Source organism: Cariama cristata, unplaced genomic scaffold (genome assembly GCF_000690535.1).
Source record: "Cariama cristata isolate BGI_N322 unplaced genomic scaffold, ASM69053v1 scaffold1569, whole genome shotgun sequence".
Lineage (NCBI taxonomy): Eukaryota > Metazoa > Chordata > Aves > Cariamiformes > Cariamidae > Cariama > Cariama cristata.
Genome location: NW_009637206.1, coordinates 43583 through 56589, shown reverse-complemented (window position 1 = coordinate 56589; position 13007 = coordinate 43583). Strand labels below are relative to the sequence as shown.

Genomic DNA, 13007 nt, shown 5'->3' with positions numbered 1-13007 from the left:
TGCTACACCTCATTCGATTCTTAAATGTGGCAGCATCTGCAGGAACAAATCTTGTCCTGACTTCTGGAATTCCAGATTTTATTGCCAGTAACAGCAATTTCTAACGGCAGTGAAAATGGGGATGCTATTACTTCTTATGCTTCAGTTTTTTTACATGCAATACAATACAACATATTCTGTCCATGAAATGAAAATATTTTTGGCTAGAAAATTAAAAGGAATGTGCCCTCTGAATTCTGCAGTGCTTTCATTGAGGTGTTCATGCAGTTCTGTTGAAATCCCATGAAGTATTCCCTTGAATTAGATAATCTGCAATCCAGGACTTTAGACAGTGGACATTATCTGCGCATGTTTTCTGTAGTGCAATCATTTTTATAATACAAAACCCCCGCCTTGTATTTTGCTTTATTATTAGTTTAAATAAACTTTTAGCATTAGCATTTGAGGTAAATGCTAATGCTTTATTCTGGACTTGCATTTTTATCCAGTAAATTCCCACCATACCATATTTATAGGTTCATAAGTTCACATTTAGAAATTCATTTGAAGAAACCATGACTTAATTTCTCTTGATCTTCTTCGTTTTCCTGAGAGCAGTCTTAAAAAACAAGAACAGATTAATTCAATTTATGTTGAAATAGAAGAGCTGTCAGCTGAATTAAACAGGAAATAAGCATAAATTTAATATAGAAATTCTTAAGCATTTTCTGGTTTTAGTCACAGTAAGAGGCTATCACAAAATATTGGTGTACGCATAGATGAAATAAAATTTTACCTGTGAACCTGCCTGGTATTGCAATGGCTTGAGAAGAGTTTCTGTGAGAGGCTATATGAAGACTAAGCAACATGTAAATGTGCTAATTGCCCTGTAGACATGCTTTTTGGACGTACAACAAAAAGTACCTTTGGGCATAAATATTCTGTAACATACAAAGACTTGGAAATGTGATGGTAAACATACTTCTAAAAAAATGATGAATTTTGTATTTCAATTTAATTTAGCTCATGTCAGGTGAGTAAAAGATGAACTTGGATGAGCATGGAAGTAGCTAAAAAGAAAAAGGTGAAAAATATTGTAATCTTTTTAATGTTTTGATTCTGTGGAATACTCTTTGCTTGTCTTACATGTGTCCCTCATTGCTAAATTTAAAGTTGTTTTTTGTTATTCCAGAACCGAATACAATATATTGTAGTATGGTTAAGTTGTGCAAAGTTATGTTTTTACGTGCAGCCATCTGTGACTTCCCACCAGGGAGACTTTTACGTGGTGCAGAGCAACAGGGAGTCTGCTGTCAGTTTATGAAGTTACGGAATTTAAAAAACATGTCAGGTCCCAAGTCTTGAGAGATCCACAAGCACAGGCCTTTTCCCTTGTCAAACTTGAATGGAAGTTGGCGAGAGCTGGTGTGGGAATGAAGGTGTGTGGACGAACGGGTGTTTGCTCATGTAGTTCCTGTGTGCGTGACTCCAAGTTTTGATCCTGCCACAGTCCTGTTGTGCCTGTAGCTGACTGGAACTGTTAAGGGTATTGTGTTTTCTAAGTGCAAGCATCTTTTCTATTAGAGTCCTGTTGTTCAGAGCAGCAGTGGATTGTCAGGGTTTTCAACTTGCCTTTGGAAAGTACATGACATTTCTTCAGTGTTCCAGTAAAATTTTAGGATTTCTTAAGCTCCCAGGAAACTGAGTAGTTTTTAACTTTTAAAAAAATCCCAGCAAATAAACAGAACTTTTAATTAATCTATTGTAAGTGTATGTGAGCTGGATTTCTTTGTGGACTGTATTATGAGCCTATGAATACTTTTATGAATACAGATTCTGCTTCTTCAGAAAGATTGTAAGATGATGAGTGATCTGTCCTTGGGATTTGTCTGAATATAGAATCATAGAATCGTTTAGGTTGGAATAGACCTTTAAGATCATCAAGTCCAACCATTAACCTAGTACTGCCAAGTCCACCACTAACCATGTCCCTAAGCACCACATCTACACATCTTTTAAAAACTCCACCACTTCCCTGGGCATCCTGTTCCAGTGCTTGACAGCCCTTTCAGTGAAGAAATTCTTCCTAATATCCAATCTAAACCTTCCCTGGTACAACTTGAGGCCGTTTCCTCTCGTCCTATCACTAGTTACTTGGAAGAAGAGACCAACCCCCACCTCGCTACAACTCCTTTCAGGGCGTCATAGAGAACGATAAGGTCTCCCCTCAGCCTCCTGATCTCCAGGCCAAAGAACCTCAGTTCCCTCAGCTGCTCCTCCTCATTTAAAATGAAGAGAAACTATTTTATGTTCTACCCTTTTCTGTAGGTGGAAGTTTCTAGCAAAACGAGGCTTTTTGTTTCCAACCTGAAAGGGGGCAGCGAAGTTGCAGTATGGTCCCAGGTTCAGTGCATTATTTGAAACCACATTTGTTCTTAGCACAGCATAAGGTAATAAGGTCATTTGATTTGACTGTTTGCTTTAAGTTTATTATATGTTCATTACACAAAAAGCAACTAAATGATGTAGTATGAAAGACATTTTCCAAACCCTAATTTAAAGCTCAAAGGAAATTTCTTGGAGTTTTATTAAACCAACCTTCTTAGTAGGAGGTCTACAAAAATAGCTGATGGTTGAAATGCCTCTTACTGCTCTCTACTGCCCCAAGAGCGAGCTGGAATGGTATAGAAGACTTCTTTGTGAGCCTTTTATGCTATCAGTGAGTTTGATCTGTTAATGAATTGCCATCTTTCTATGTATGAGTATACTCTGAAGAAGCAGAGGAACGTTCATTACTTTCTAAAATTGCAGAGGAATCTTGATGAAATGGGGAGTAGGGTCCACATCTGCCAACTTCCATCTTAGTGCTCTCACCAAAAGTGAGTTCTTCCTCCCTAATGAGTGTGATGTGTTTGTTGTGTGAAAGGATTGAATCTGAGCGGTGTTCTAGTATCAACAGATTAAGCTTCTGTGGCGATTAAACTTCTTGTGAAAGTAGCAATAAAAGATAAATAGTGTGATATTATGCTAGAGAGGTCTTTTAACCAAAGGCATTTTGTAGATTATGGGTATGGAATTGTGTGTTGGCACATTTCTCAAATACTGTGGTGTTTTGAAACGCTTAACAAAGGGGGAAAATGAAAGTTCAAACTTCACAGGAGTTTTTTAAATAAAATTCCCTTCCCATTGTCCATTCCTTACGGCCACATCCAGTTTAATTTGTGCTACTAGAAATGTGAAGATACCGTAAGGAGTAAATCCAAAATATTTCAGCATTATTCTTCTTTTCTAAGCACAAAAAACGATTGATAATGAGACTGAATCCTTGCTGAAAATATTTCTGACTCAGTTATGGGAAGTGCTGAGTACTCTGGCCATTCCCAAAGAGTTTTGTATTCAGCTCTGGACACATGCCAGTAACTGGAGAATATCTTCAACTATTTGTAGGTATGCGTTTTCTTTGTGATATCATCGGCATATTTTCCCTAAAATAGCAAACAATAATTAAGACTTGTTCACACCATTAGGAATGCAGATGTTTCCCTGTTCCAGTAAGTGGCTTATTAAACAGTCTGATTTGACAAATTTAACACATTCTGTGGTATCCCTGCCCAAACACAGGGAGAATGCCAATATGCCATCAATTTCCTTCCCTGAGTGGCTTTACAGTCAATAGTAATCACTTGATTTCAGATATGAGCAATGAAAACGAAATCAATTTGTCAAGTATTTACCTATCCTGGAAGGAGAAAATCAACTTCTGCAGTTTGTCTTGGAATGCAGCATGCTGCCCTGCCATCCTGTGACCTTGTCTTGTTCTAATGCGGTTCGTTAGTGGAATGCAGCAGAACTGCCTCACTGTCATGAAAGTAAAGTTCATGTGCCCCCACCTTGCAGAGTAGATTTGTAAAGGGTTGAAACCAATGGTCAATATTATTTTTAAAAGCTAAACATGTCGGGAAGCAAATGTACTCCAAGATGTAATTTTACAATTAGAAGCTGGTTTGGTTTGACCTTTAATCATTAGGTTTGTAAGTCCATGACCTATTTAAAACCTCTGTTATGAAACGTGCGACTCCATGGGACAGTGAACTTTGCCCAGGAGTTGAATCCTGGTTTTAACCACAACATTGTGTAATGGTTGTACACACCTTTTAGTAGGTAAGGTTTTTCTTCAATGGCATTGACTTCTGCTGGAATTAGTAAATAAGGTCTTCTAATGACAGATCCACCCTATATTATATTTTACAAAGAAAAGGTAATGTTGCATGTCCATGCTAACGTTCCTGTGAACATGTGTCACAGCGGCAAGAACTGTGCCAATGTTTTTTCCCTACCAACGTCCTAATGCCTATAAAACATTGCTTCATAAACTTTTTTTTTAAGTCTCTTTAGTATTTATATATAGGGGGGGAACAAACCTTGTAGACAGTATGTTCAGTTTTTCGTTTTCTGCTAATATTTTATCCTCTTAGAATGCCTCTCAAAAGCTGATCTTGGTTCCTTTATTTTTTCCCAGGCCTGGAGTTTGTCTCCTGAGGATTTTTTATTTATTTTTTTTTTTTAACAACCAAGATGCTCAACCTCCAAGTTCTTTAACACTTTCTCTGGTTTGGCTTTTAATAAAACCACTGTTTACCTGCTGCCATTTATTCAATTTGCTGAAATTTTCTAATATAAGTAGGTTTTTAATTTGCTTAGACTCTGCGTTGCCCCTTTTCTGATCCAGAATTGTGTCAGTAAGATCTTTCTGGAACAAAGTACTGTTTTCCAAGCATCCCTTTTACGTGATGATTTCCGCTGATGGGCTTTTTCTCTAAAGGTCTGCGTAGGTTCCTGTAAGTGAATACAAGTGATTTATAAATGTTGCCTATTGACTCATTGTATTGGGACATTTTCAGCAGGTGGAGAAAGTGTCATCTAATAAATAAAACAATACTGAAATAGATTTCTTTTCACATAAATATGACTGTTTAAGTATCACAGTGTTATGGTATGATGAGAGATGAGACTTCCTCCCCATCAGCGAGTCATGGTCCTTGATACTTCAGTTATCTAAGATCAGAGAAAATTTACCCAGACAGTGGATCTTCTTGGAGTTTTTTTATGGTTTCACAGAAGCGTTACCTATTAGTTAGAGATTGTGCCCGGAATTCAAACTATGCCCCTGTCCAGCCTGAACACATTCAAAGTGAAGCCCTGTTTGATTTGTAACACAAATCTGAACAGAACACGTTGGCATTGTTTTTCCCTAAGTGTTCTACACAAGGATTTCTCTCTCTTTAGGGTTATGTTGGCACTTTGAAAAGTGTAAAATCTGGTCTGGTGGTAAATAAGTGCCACAATCTTGACATAAATCTTAGGAAGATTTCACTTCTCATTTTCCTTGGTGATACCATGCTGTCATCACTTATGTTGACTTTTGTTGCTTTAAACAGCTTCAGCTATAGTTTAAACAGGATCTTGAATGTGTATTGTGTACCAGCAGAATTTTAAATGGAAAATGACATAACTTGAATATTTTTTTCAGTTTTAAGTATGCATAGGGCAAGAATGGATAATATGACCATACTTTGCAAATACTATGGATCATTTGGAACCTAACATTTAAATCCTGGTTATTGTGAAATGTCATCTCAAACCAAATTGTTATTTAGTAGTATTTGTTTACTTTAGCTGTTTTGTTAGGACTTCCGTTTTACAGTGCAAGAGAAACCTGTGTTGATGCTGCTGTAGAGTCTGTTACATTGGAATGTGCCAGCAAATGAATCAGTGTTATGGAAACAAGAACCAGACATGTAAGGACTAGTTTTCTGGCTATTTCTTTTCAGGAAATTTGCCTGCTACTTTTGGCTAATTTGTTTCCCAACTCATTATTTTCCGAGATCTCATACAAATTAGACCTATTTAACTTAAAAAAAAAAAAACAAAAAAAAAACACCACCACACACCCCAAAAAAACCCAACCCAAACAACAAATAAACCCCCAACCTGTTGCTAACTTGATTTTTCTAGTGGCCCCTGAAGCCCCTCTTTTACCTAAATACATAACAGATCTTGTGGTTTTACTTGCCTTCCCTGAGAGTAGCCCCAGGCTACATTCCATGACTCAGATGGGATGCTGAGGATTTCTTGTGTTAGTCTTTTTCTTAAATATTATTTCAGAATTGTGGTTAGTGTAGGTGTATTGAGGAGGAGGGTGAATCTGTTGTGGTTTTGTTTTTTTTTTTTCAACTAGCTACTATGTCTTAATTCCAAAATCAGTCACTAGTGTAAGTAGGCTTCTAATAAAGCAAGAGTGGAACTTTGTAAGCCTGGTTCCAACTTTTTATTGGTGAACATCTTCCTAGTTTACAATTGTGTAGGCTGGGTCAGAATTAGCCGCAAAATATGTGAAGATATATTCGATGTGGCCTAAAGACAAAAGGTTGTTTATTAATTAAAGGCCTTCATATTTGCCTATGACAAGTCACATAGTTCGGTTTTAAAAACAAAATGAAAGCAAACGAATGACAAAAAGACACAAGGAAACACAAAAACCACACTATGTCTTAGTATAATAATCTATTACTCATTACTTGTAGATCCTGATTTTGAAATGCTAATAAAAAGTTCAAAGCATATGTACTTAAATTCTTTTTCCATCCCACGTGGACAGTTAATAACTATATTGAAAAGATTGCATAAGTATTGCTGGTTATAGTTTAGGTTAGCAGGACAGACATAAAGGCAGTATTAAGTATTTTATTACTAATTTGGCCTAACAAGGCACAAACATTGGTCGTTACCACATTATTGTAATCCACATATTTTCTTAGAAGTTATGTACTGGTCTTAAAACACAGGGAGGACTCTTCTGAACAGTATGTAACTGTTCTGTTAAACTAAATCCTAGGCTTTTTATTATCATTGTGTTTATGCTAGGGCCAGGAAGTGGATTTACTTTTCATCCCATTTTAAGAGTGTGATTGCAGAAACTGCTCCAAATGTTTCTCCACAAGGTATGATGGAGTTTGTAAGTTGTTTGAAATAATTGCTTTATATTGGTTATCTACCAGAATGTCATAGTTGTAGTGAGAATGGACTTTTGTGTCTCATTTCGTGGCAGAGTTTTACTGTGCTGTGACTTTTTTCATTAAGGCACTGCCTCTTTTAACTTGTCACCAGGACATCACTTTAAATGTGCATTTGTAGGTGATGAAGAATCTTTATGTTTTATTGCATTTTCTGTAAACTTATCTTTGCCTAGTTATTTGTTTCCTTACTGTAATGCAGAATGAAGCAAGTATTTTGGGGTATATTTGGAGATAATTGGCTTGGCAGATGCTGGCCCGAGTTTGAAGTAGATGTCTGTTTTAGAACTGAATCTCTGCCAAATAGTTCAATTAACTATCTGAAGTCTGGTGTAAGTTACCTTGATTAGATGAGAAATTTAAATGCTGTGTGTCCATTTGAATCAGCTGCTGTTTCAGCAGAAAAATTTTGTACAATTGACAATACAATTTTTCAGTTCCCAGCTTTGCAGTAGTAAGTTGAGTGAGTCATAAGATGTTCTGTATTAGACTCCTGTTACTTTTAAAAGTAAATAATAGAAAGCCACCCCAAAATGTGTTTGGGACAAATACAGTGAGATTCCTGATAATTCCCCCTCTCTCCTTTACTTTCTCTCCCTACTCCTTTTTGCTTCAGAAAGATAATTTCCTCACTATGCTGTTAATACAGTTGCTGTTATACTGTAATTGACAGTCCCCCAACTGCCAAAAAATTTGAAACCTTCAAAATGAAAGCATCCAATGAACGTAATTCTAGCAGTGGGGGAAAGAAAACTGAGGACTGGAATTAAAATTTTGATTAATCTTTTACTTTCTTTAAAAGCAAATGGTTATACAATCTACAAATGCTAAAGATCAAGTAAGATCTTCTTACCTGCTTCTGAAAGACATTTAACTGGTCTTTTTGTTCTTGAACAGTTCATAAAAGCAGGAACAAACTGAAAAGATACATCTAATACTATGTATGAACTGTGTAATCTCCTTAAAAGAACTTGGAACTATCATTTGTGTGTATGTGCAGTCAGTAAATATTCAGTAGCAATAAAAGCAAGATCAAATTTACATTTGATAGGCTGTCTCCATCATTGGTGTTCACGATTGTATGATCACACAATCCCATATGCATCTTATACTGGACAAAAAGAGGATGGTTTGAATATTTGAGTCACTAAATTTACTTTTAAGATGCCATTATGCATCTTTAAGATGCCATTTAAAGCATCTGCTGTTCTGGTATAGTTCAGGTGTTAGTTAACATTCTGGTAGGAAAGTGAATTTTTTAAAAAGATATTTTCATGTGAAACCTTGAAAGTCACATTTGGATGTGACCCCTTTCTTTGTGCTACACTGATAGTAAAAGAATGTGAGAGACTGGTATCTCAAGAGAGGGAGTGATTCCAAAGCCAAGTTAGTGGAGCAACCTTGAAGCAATAAAATGGCTATTTAAAATAATATATTATTTATCTTTAAAATATTTCTACTGTAAAGAAAAGGGGTGGGGGAGAAATAGAATATATGCAACAACTATTTTAAAGGTCATGTGCTGTCCTGGGTGCAAAAAAGCTGATTTGGAATAAGTTACCTGAGCCACTTGAAATCAGGGTAAAAGTATTTTGTCCAAAACACTTTAAAAGCTCTGAGAAAGAGCCAAGAAAAGTCCGTGGTCGTTGATAAAAATAATGCCCACAGCGCTGTGTGTATTTAAGTCACTAGGCTGCTGCTGTTCTTTCTGTCTATTCAGAGTTCTTACACTGATAGCCAGAAATACAGTTGCGTATTGCACACCCTCCTGTTGGAGCCAGAGTGCATCTTTTATATACAAAATAGAACAGGCTTCTGGTTGTGTTTTATACTTGTGTTACATGTTCAACAAAACTGAAGCATTGCATTTTTGGCTGTCTGCTTTCATATCTTGGCTTATAATTTTTAAGGTTGACACTATTGAAACATGATCTAGCCTCATGTCACTGTATTTCTTCTGTAGTTCAGTATTCTTTTACACTCTAAAAGAATAAATTCTGCAAATACTTAAGTGATACAGAGTTAAGTAAGATACAGATGTCTTTATAGTCCCCGAAGATCCTCGCTTACTTGGAAAGTCAAGTAAAACCTAATGATCATTTGCTACCTTTATGTATGAATTACTGAGAAGTAGTGTTTCACTGAAGAAAAAAAAATCTTGACAGCCAAATAAATGTAACATGCAGTGGAATCATGAGTTAAAGAACAAATGTTACCAAATACTATTGATTGTTAAAAATGCCAACAGAATGGTCATTAATGAAAAGTTGACTCTTCTTTCAATATCTAGTTGGACTCAATCAAAATGATTGAGAAGCGGTTCTTTATGTGTTACAAAGAATTAAAGTCAAAATAACTAAGAAAGCCAACTGCATTTGTAGTCAAGTTCTAAAAAATGTTTAAAGTTTTTTGTTAAATATGCTACCATTTACCGTTCATTACAGTGGTAACAGTATGTTACCATTTGCTGATTCTTTTCATATATAATCCATTTTACTAATACTCATTTTACTCTTTCAGGAGTTTTATGAACATACAAAAACACTTTGGCAAGATGAAGGTGTGAAAGCCTGCTACGAGAGATCTAATGAATATCAACTGATTGATTGTGCACAGTAGTAAGTATTGCTTCTATTCTGCTGTATATTGATTGCGATATATATGTTTTTTTACTTAATGTTAATGATAGTGATTTGGATGGTCCTGATGCTTAGTTTCCCTTAACTTGAAAAAGGAGTGTATGCTGCATAGTGAATTCTTGGTAATCAGCTATTCAGAGAGGTAGGAAAAACTGGCATTCAGTTAGGGAATAATATTTATATTGAAAACCCTGCAGGTGCTTTCAAATGGTCTTAATACAGGCTGAAACCTTAATGCAGTGGACAATTGTATCATCTCAAAAGACCACATTTCCTGCTTCTTCCACTTAGACCAGTTCCTTTCCAAATGACAGCTTCAGATACTGCAGCAGGTTTTAGTAAGTTGGAAAGTATGTTGGTGCGAAACATGCCTGTGTTTGTAGCTTTTGGTTTTAGTGTAGTTAATTTATCGGGGGGTGGGGGGAAGATGGCAGCAACAATCATGGAATCATGGGCAACAGCCTGTGATCAGTCACCAAAACTTCTGTTTGTATGCCTTCATGTACATATCTGAGAATGATTCATTCTCTTCTGCTATTCGTACCACTGTGATAACTAGTATTGTCATGAGAGACTGCTGCATGTTTGCACTTACTTATCACATACAGCAATACGGTATGGTTCAGAATTTTTCTGTGGCAAGATGTTTGTGATAATTGTGACCATTCCTGGTATTTTTGTTGTGTATGCTCAAGAATTGCAGGACTTAAATTTGGAATGTTAATGGTTAAACTGTTCTTTGTTAGTTTATACTCTTTCTACTTCTTTTGGAGAAGCTGAGATAAGGTTTAATGGTCAAGGAAATGCAGGTTTCTCATTTCACATGATGGTGGACAACTGCAGTTTGTCTACTGTTGCATCTCTTAAAGAACAGTAGATGAAATAAAATTTGTAAGGTTCTTTTCTTTTGTTTGTTTAGGTAGACTTAAAGGTAAATCAACAATTAGCTCTGAAAAGAGACCAGGGAGATAGTTTTGCTATGACTCGCACAGCTCCAGGTCTTTAGGAGCCTCTTTGAAGTCTTGCCATTGTTTCTAGTGTGAATTTGTTTGATGTGTAGCAATGTCTTCTGCATTAGGTGACTAATGTTTGATCATTTGGCACGGATATTTTTGCGAGTTCAGTTTCTACAAAATAAAAAATACTACAAGATTTTCATCTTCTGTCAACTGTCCAGTAAATTTTGTCTTTCTAGTGTAAAGCTGATGGAAATGAGGAAAATAGTTTTCTTTCTGATAGTGTTTGGTTATCTGTCTGTTTCTGATTAGTGTTTGTTAATAGTCAACTTCTATAATGTGAGGAAGTAAGTATTATTAAGCACTAAGGGGATTTTGTGTTGCCGTTTTTTGGAAGAGGAACAAATTTTGTTCTGCCCTGAAAGTGCAGAAGAAAGCTAAAATTCTCTCATCATCCTTTATCGCTGGACATTGACTTTTTCATGGGTCAGCAAGGGGATGGCCTTCATGATGGTTTTACCATCCTGCTCCATCTAGTGGAACACTTAATTCTGCATCATGGCTGTGGAGCCAAAAATAAACCTTGTACATTGCTGACAAATTACAGGTTATTTTTCTAAGATACCATTGCTGTGTCCTTCTAAAAATATTTAATAATTCTAATATTTATTCAATTTGATAGTAAAGTATATGACATTATTTTCTTACAGAAGGAGCTTTCTAATTGTTAGGTTTTGTAGTTCTTGTCCTTTCTGGCATTTTTGATTGTGCAGTGCTGTTGATTTTAATAACAGAATATGCAAAGTAGGAGTTTTTTAATGGCAAAATGTTTGCTTGGAGGTTAACATCACTTTGAAATTCTGAACTTGGTTTTGTCATACTAAATTTTCAAGGGACGTGACAAAAATTACTTCCTGTAAAATCTGACATGATTGATATCTTGAAATTAACCTGTTGAGCACAGTCTAAAAAAAAAAAAGTAGCAAAGGCAAAATCTAAAATGGAACTGAGGTTTATCAGGTGAAGACTATTTTAATTTGAATGTGCAAGCTACTGTCATTAGGGCTAATAGAAGTTAAAAGAGAAAGCTGAGCAAACTGTTGGAGTTGTCAGTTCTTCAGAGGAGAGTCTTGGGTTCTAAACGCTTTCCCCTTTTGAAGTCCATGTTTAAAACAAGAAAGGCATTCTTAAAGTGGAAGGCAGAAAAATGGCTTTTCTCTTTCAAGATCAATCCAACTTCCAAAAATCCCTTCTTGCTCTTGAAAGCTGAATAAATTCTTAAATATTAATGGATTCTTTGTTTGGTGAATTACTTTAAAATTCTAAACAATGTTTCTTGTTCACAAAAATTAACTTTTTGTAGTTGTTTAAAAAAAATTGAAAATTCTACAGACTCATTTTTTTGAAGTGTGAATTGCTTAGTGTAAAGTTTGTCTTGGTACAGGCTCATTTAACATTCTACTTTTTTTTAAAAAAAGGTTTTTTCATTCTTGGAAGTGACACGGTTATATATAGGAAGCTTTGCAAGGAGATTCTGCCAAATGTTTAAAAACCAATTTTGTCTGTCTTGTAGCAGGGAACAGTGGGGAGTGTATATCTTACAGGGCTTTGTTTGATTTTCAGAAATGTTACTATAAAAATGAAATTTTTTTCTGTTTCTGCCAAACCTGCATGAAATGTGTGTAGAGCTTCTTTGGAGATCTTGGAGAATTTAGGGGCTGGTCTGTATCGCCTGTGCTCAGGGGGTGGGCGCTTTGCAGGGCTGGTGGTCTGCTTGTGTGGCAGCTTTTCCAGGCAGCCAACTGCGGCAGCACCCGGCATCCTGCCTGCTGTCTTCTGGGAACTGGCACAAGTCCTTTCCCTCCTCTTATTTCCATCTTTTGTTAATGGTGTGATGGTGGCAGTGAGGTACTGGGAAGGCCATGAGGCCTTTCTGCTCTACATTGCTGCTTTTACAATTCTGCTTTTCATAGATGAAAACTGGTGCTCCCACGTAGGCAGCTTGGCTATAGTCCAACAGAAGGTCTTCTCAGAGTTTAGGACTGTATGGCATAGCTGCAGGATGCTAGAGCATCTTGAAAAGAAAGATGTTGGGGAGATGGAGGCTTAAACCCTTGCAGAGTTTGTGCTGAGGATGGAAGGGAACTAGCTGGTGAATCAGGAGCTCTTCTAGATGAACAAAGAGTGAGGGGAAAGCCACTTTTTGCTCCTTGTCCTTTCCCAGGAAAGTGGGAACAAATAGAATTCTCAACCTAATGTGTTGTATATACCTAACTCAAACGTAAGTGTTTGGAGTCTCAAAATAGCATTTTTTACCTGCCCCTGAGCAGTAACTTTAAACAGTACAATACTTCCTGCTG

The 13007-nt window shown here is 36.4% G+C and overlaps 1 protein-coding gene across 2 annotated transcripts in view; it reads left to right on the top strand.

The window, feature by feature from the left end:
* Positions 1-13007, top strand: part of GNAS (GNAS complex locus) — a 92641-nt gene that overhangs the window by 46795 nt on the left and 32839 nt on the right. For both annotated transcript variants that reach the window (XM_009708191.1, XM_009708189.1), the window contains one exon: positions 9573-9670. In XM_009708191.1, the coding sequence (XP_009706493.1) occupies positions 9573-9670 (98 nt within the window). The remainder of the gene's footprint in view (positions 1-9572; positions 9671-13007) is intronic.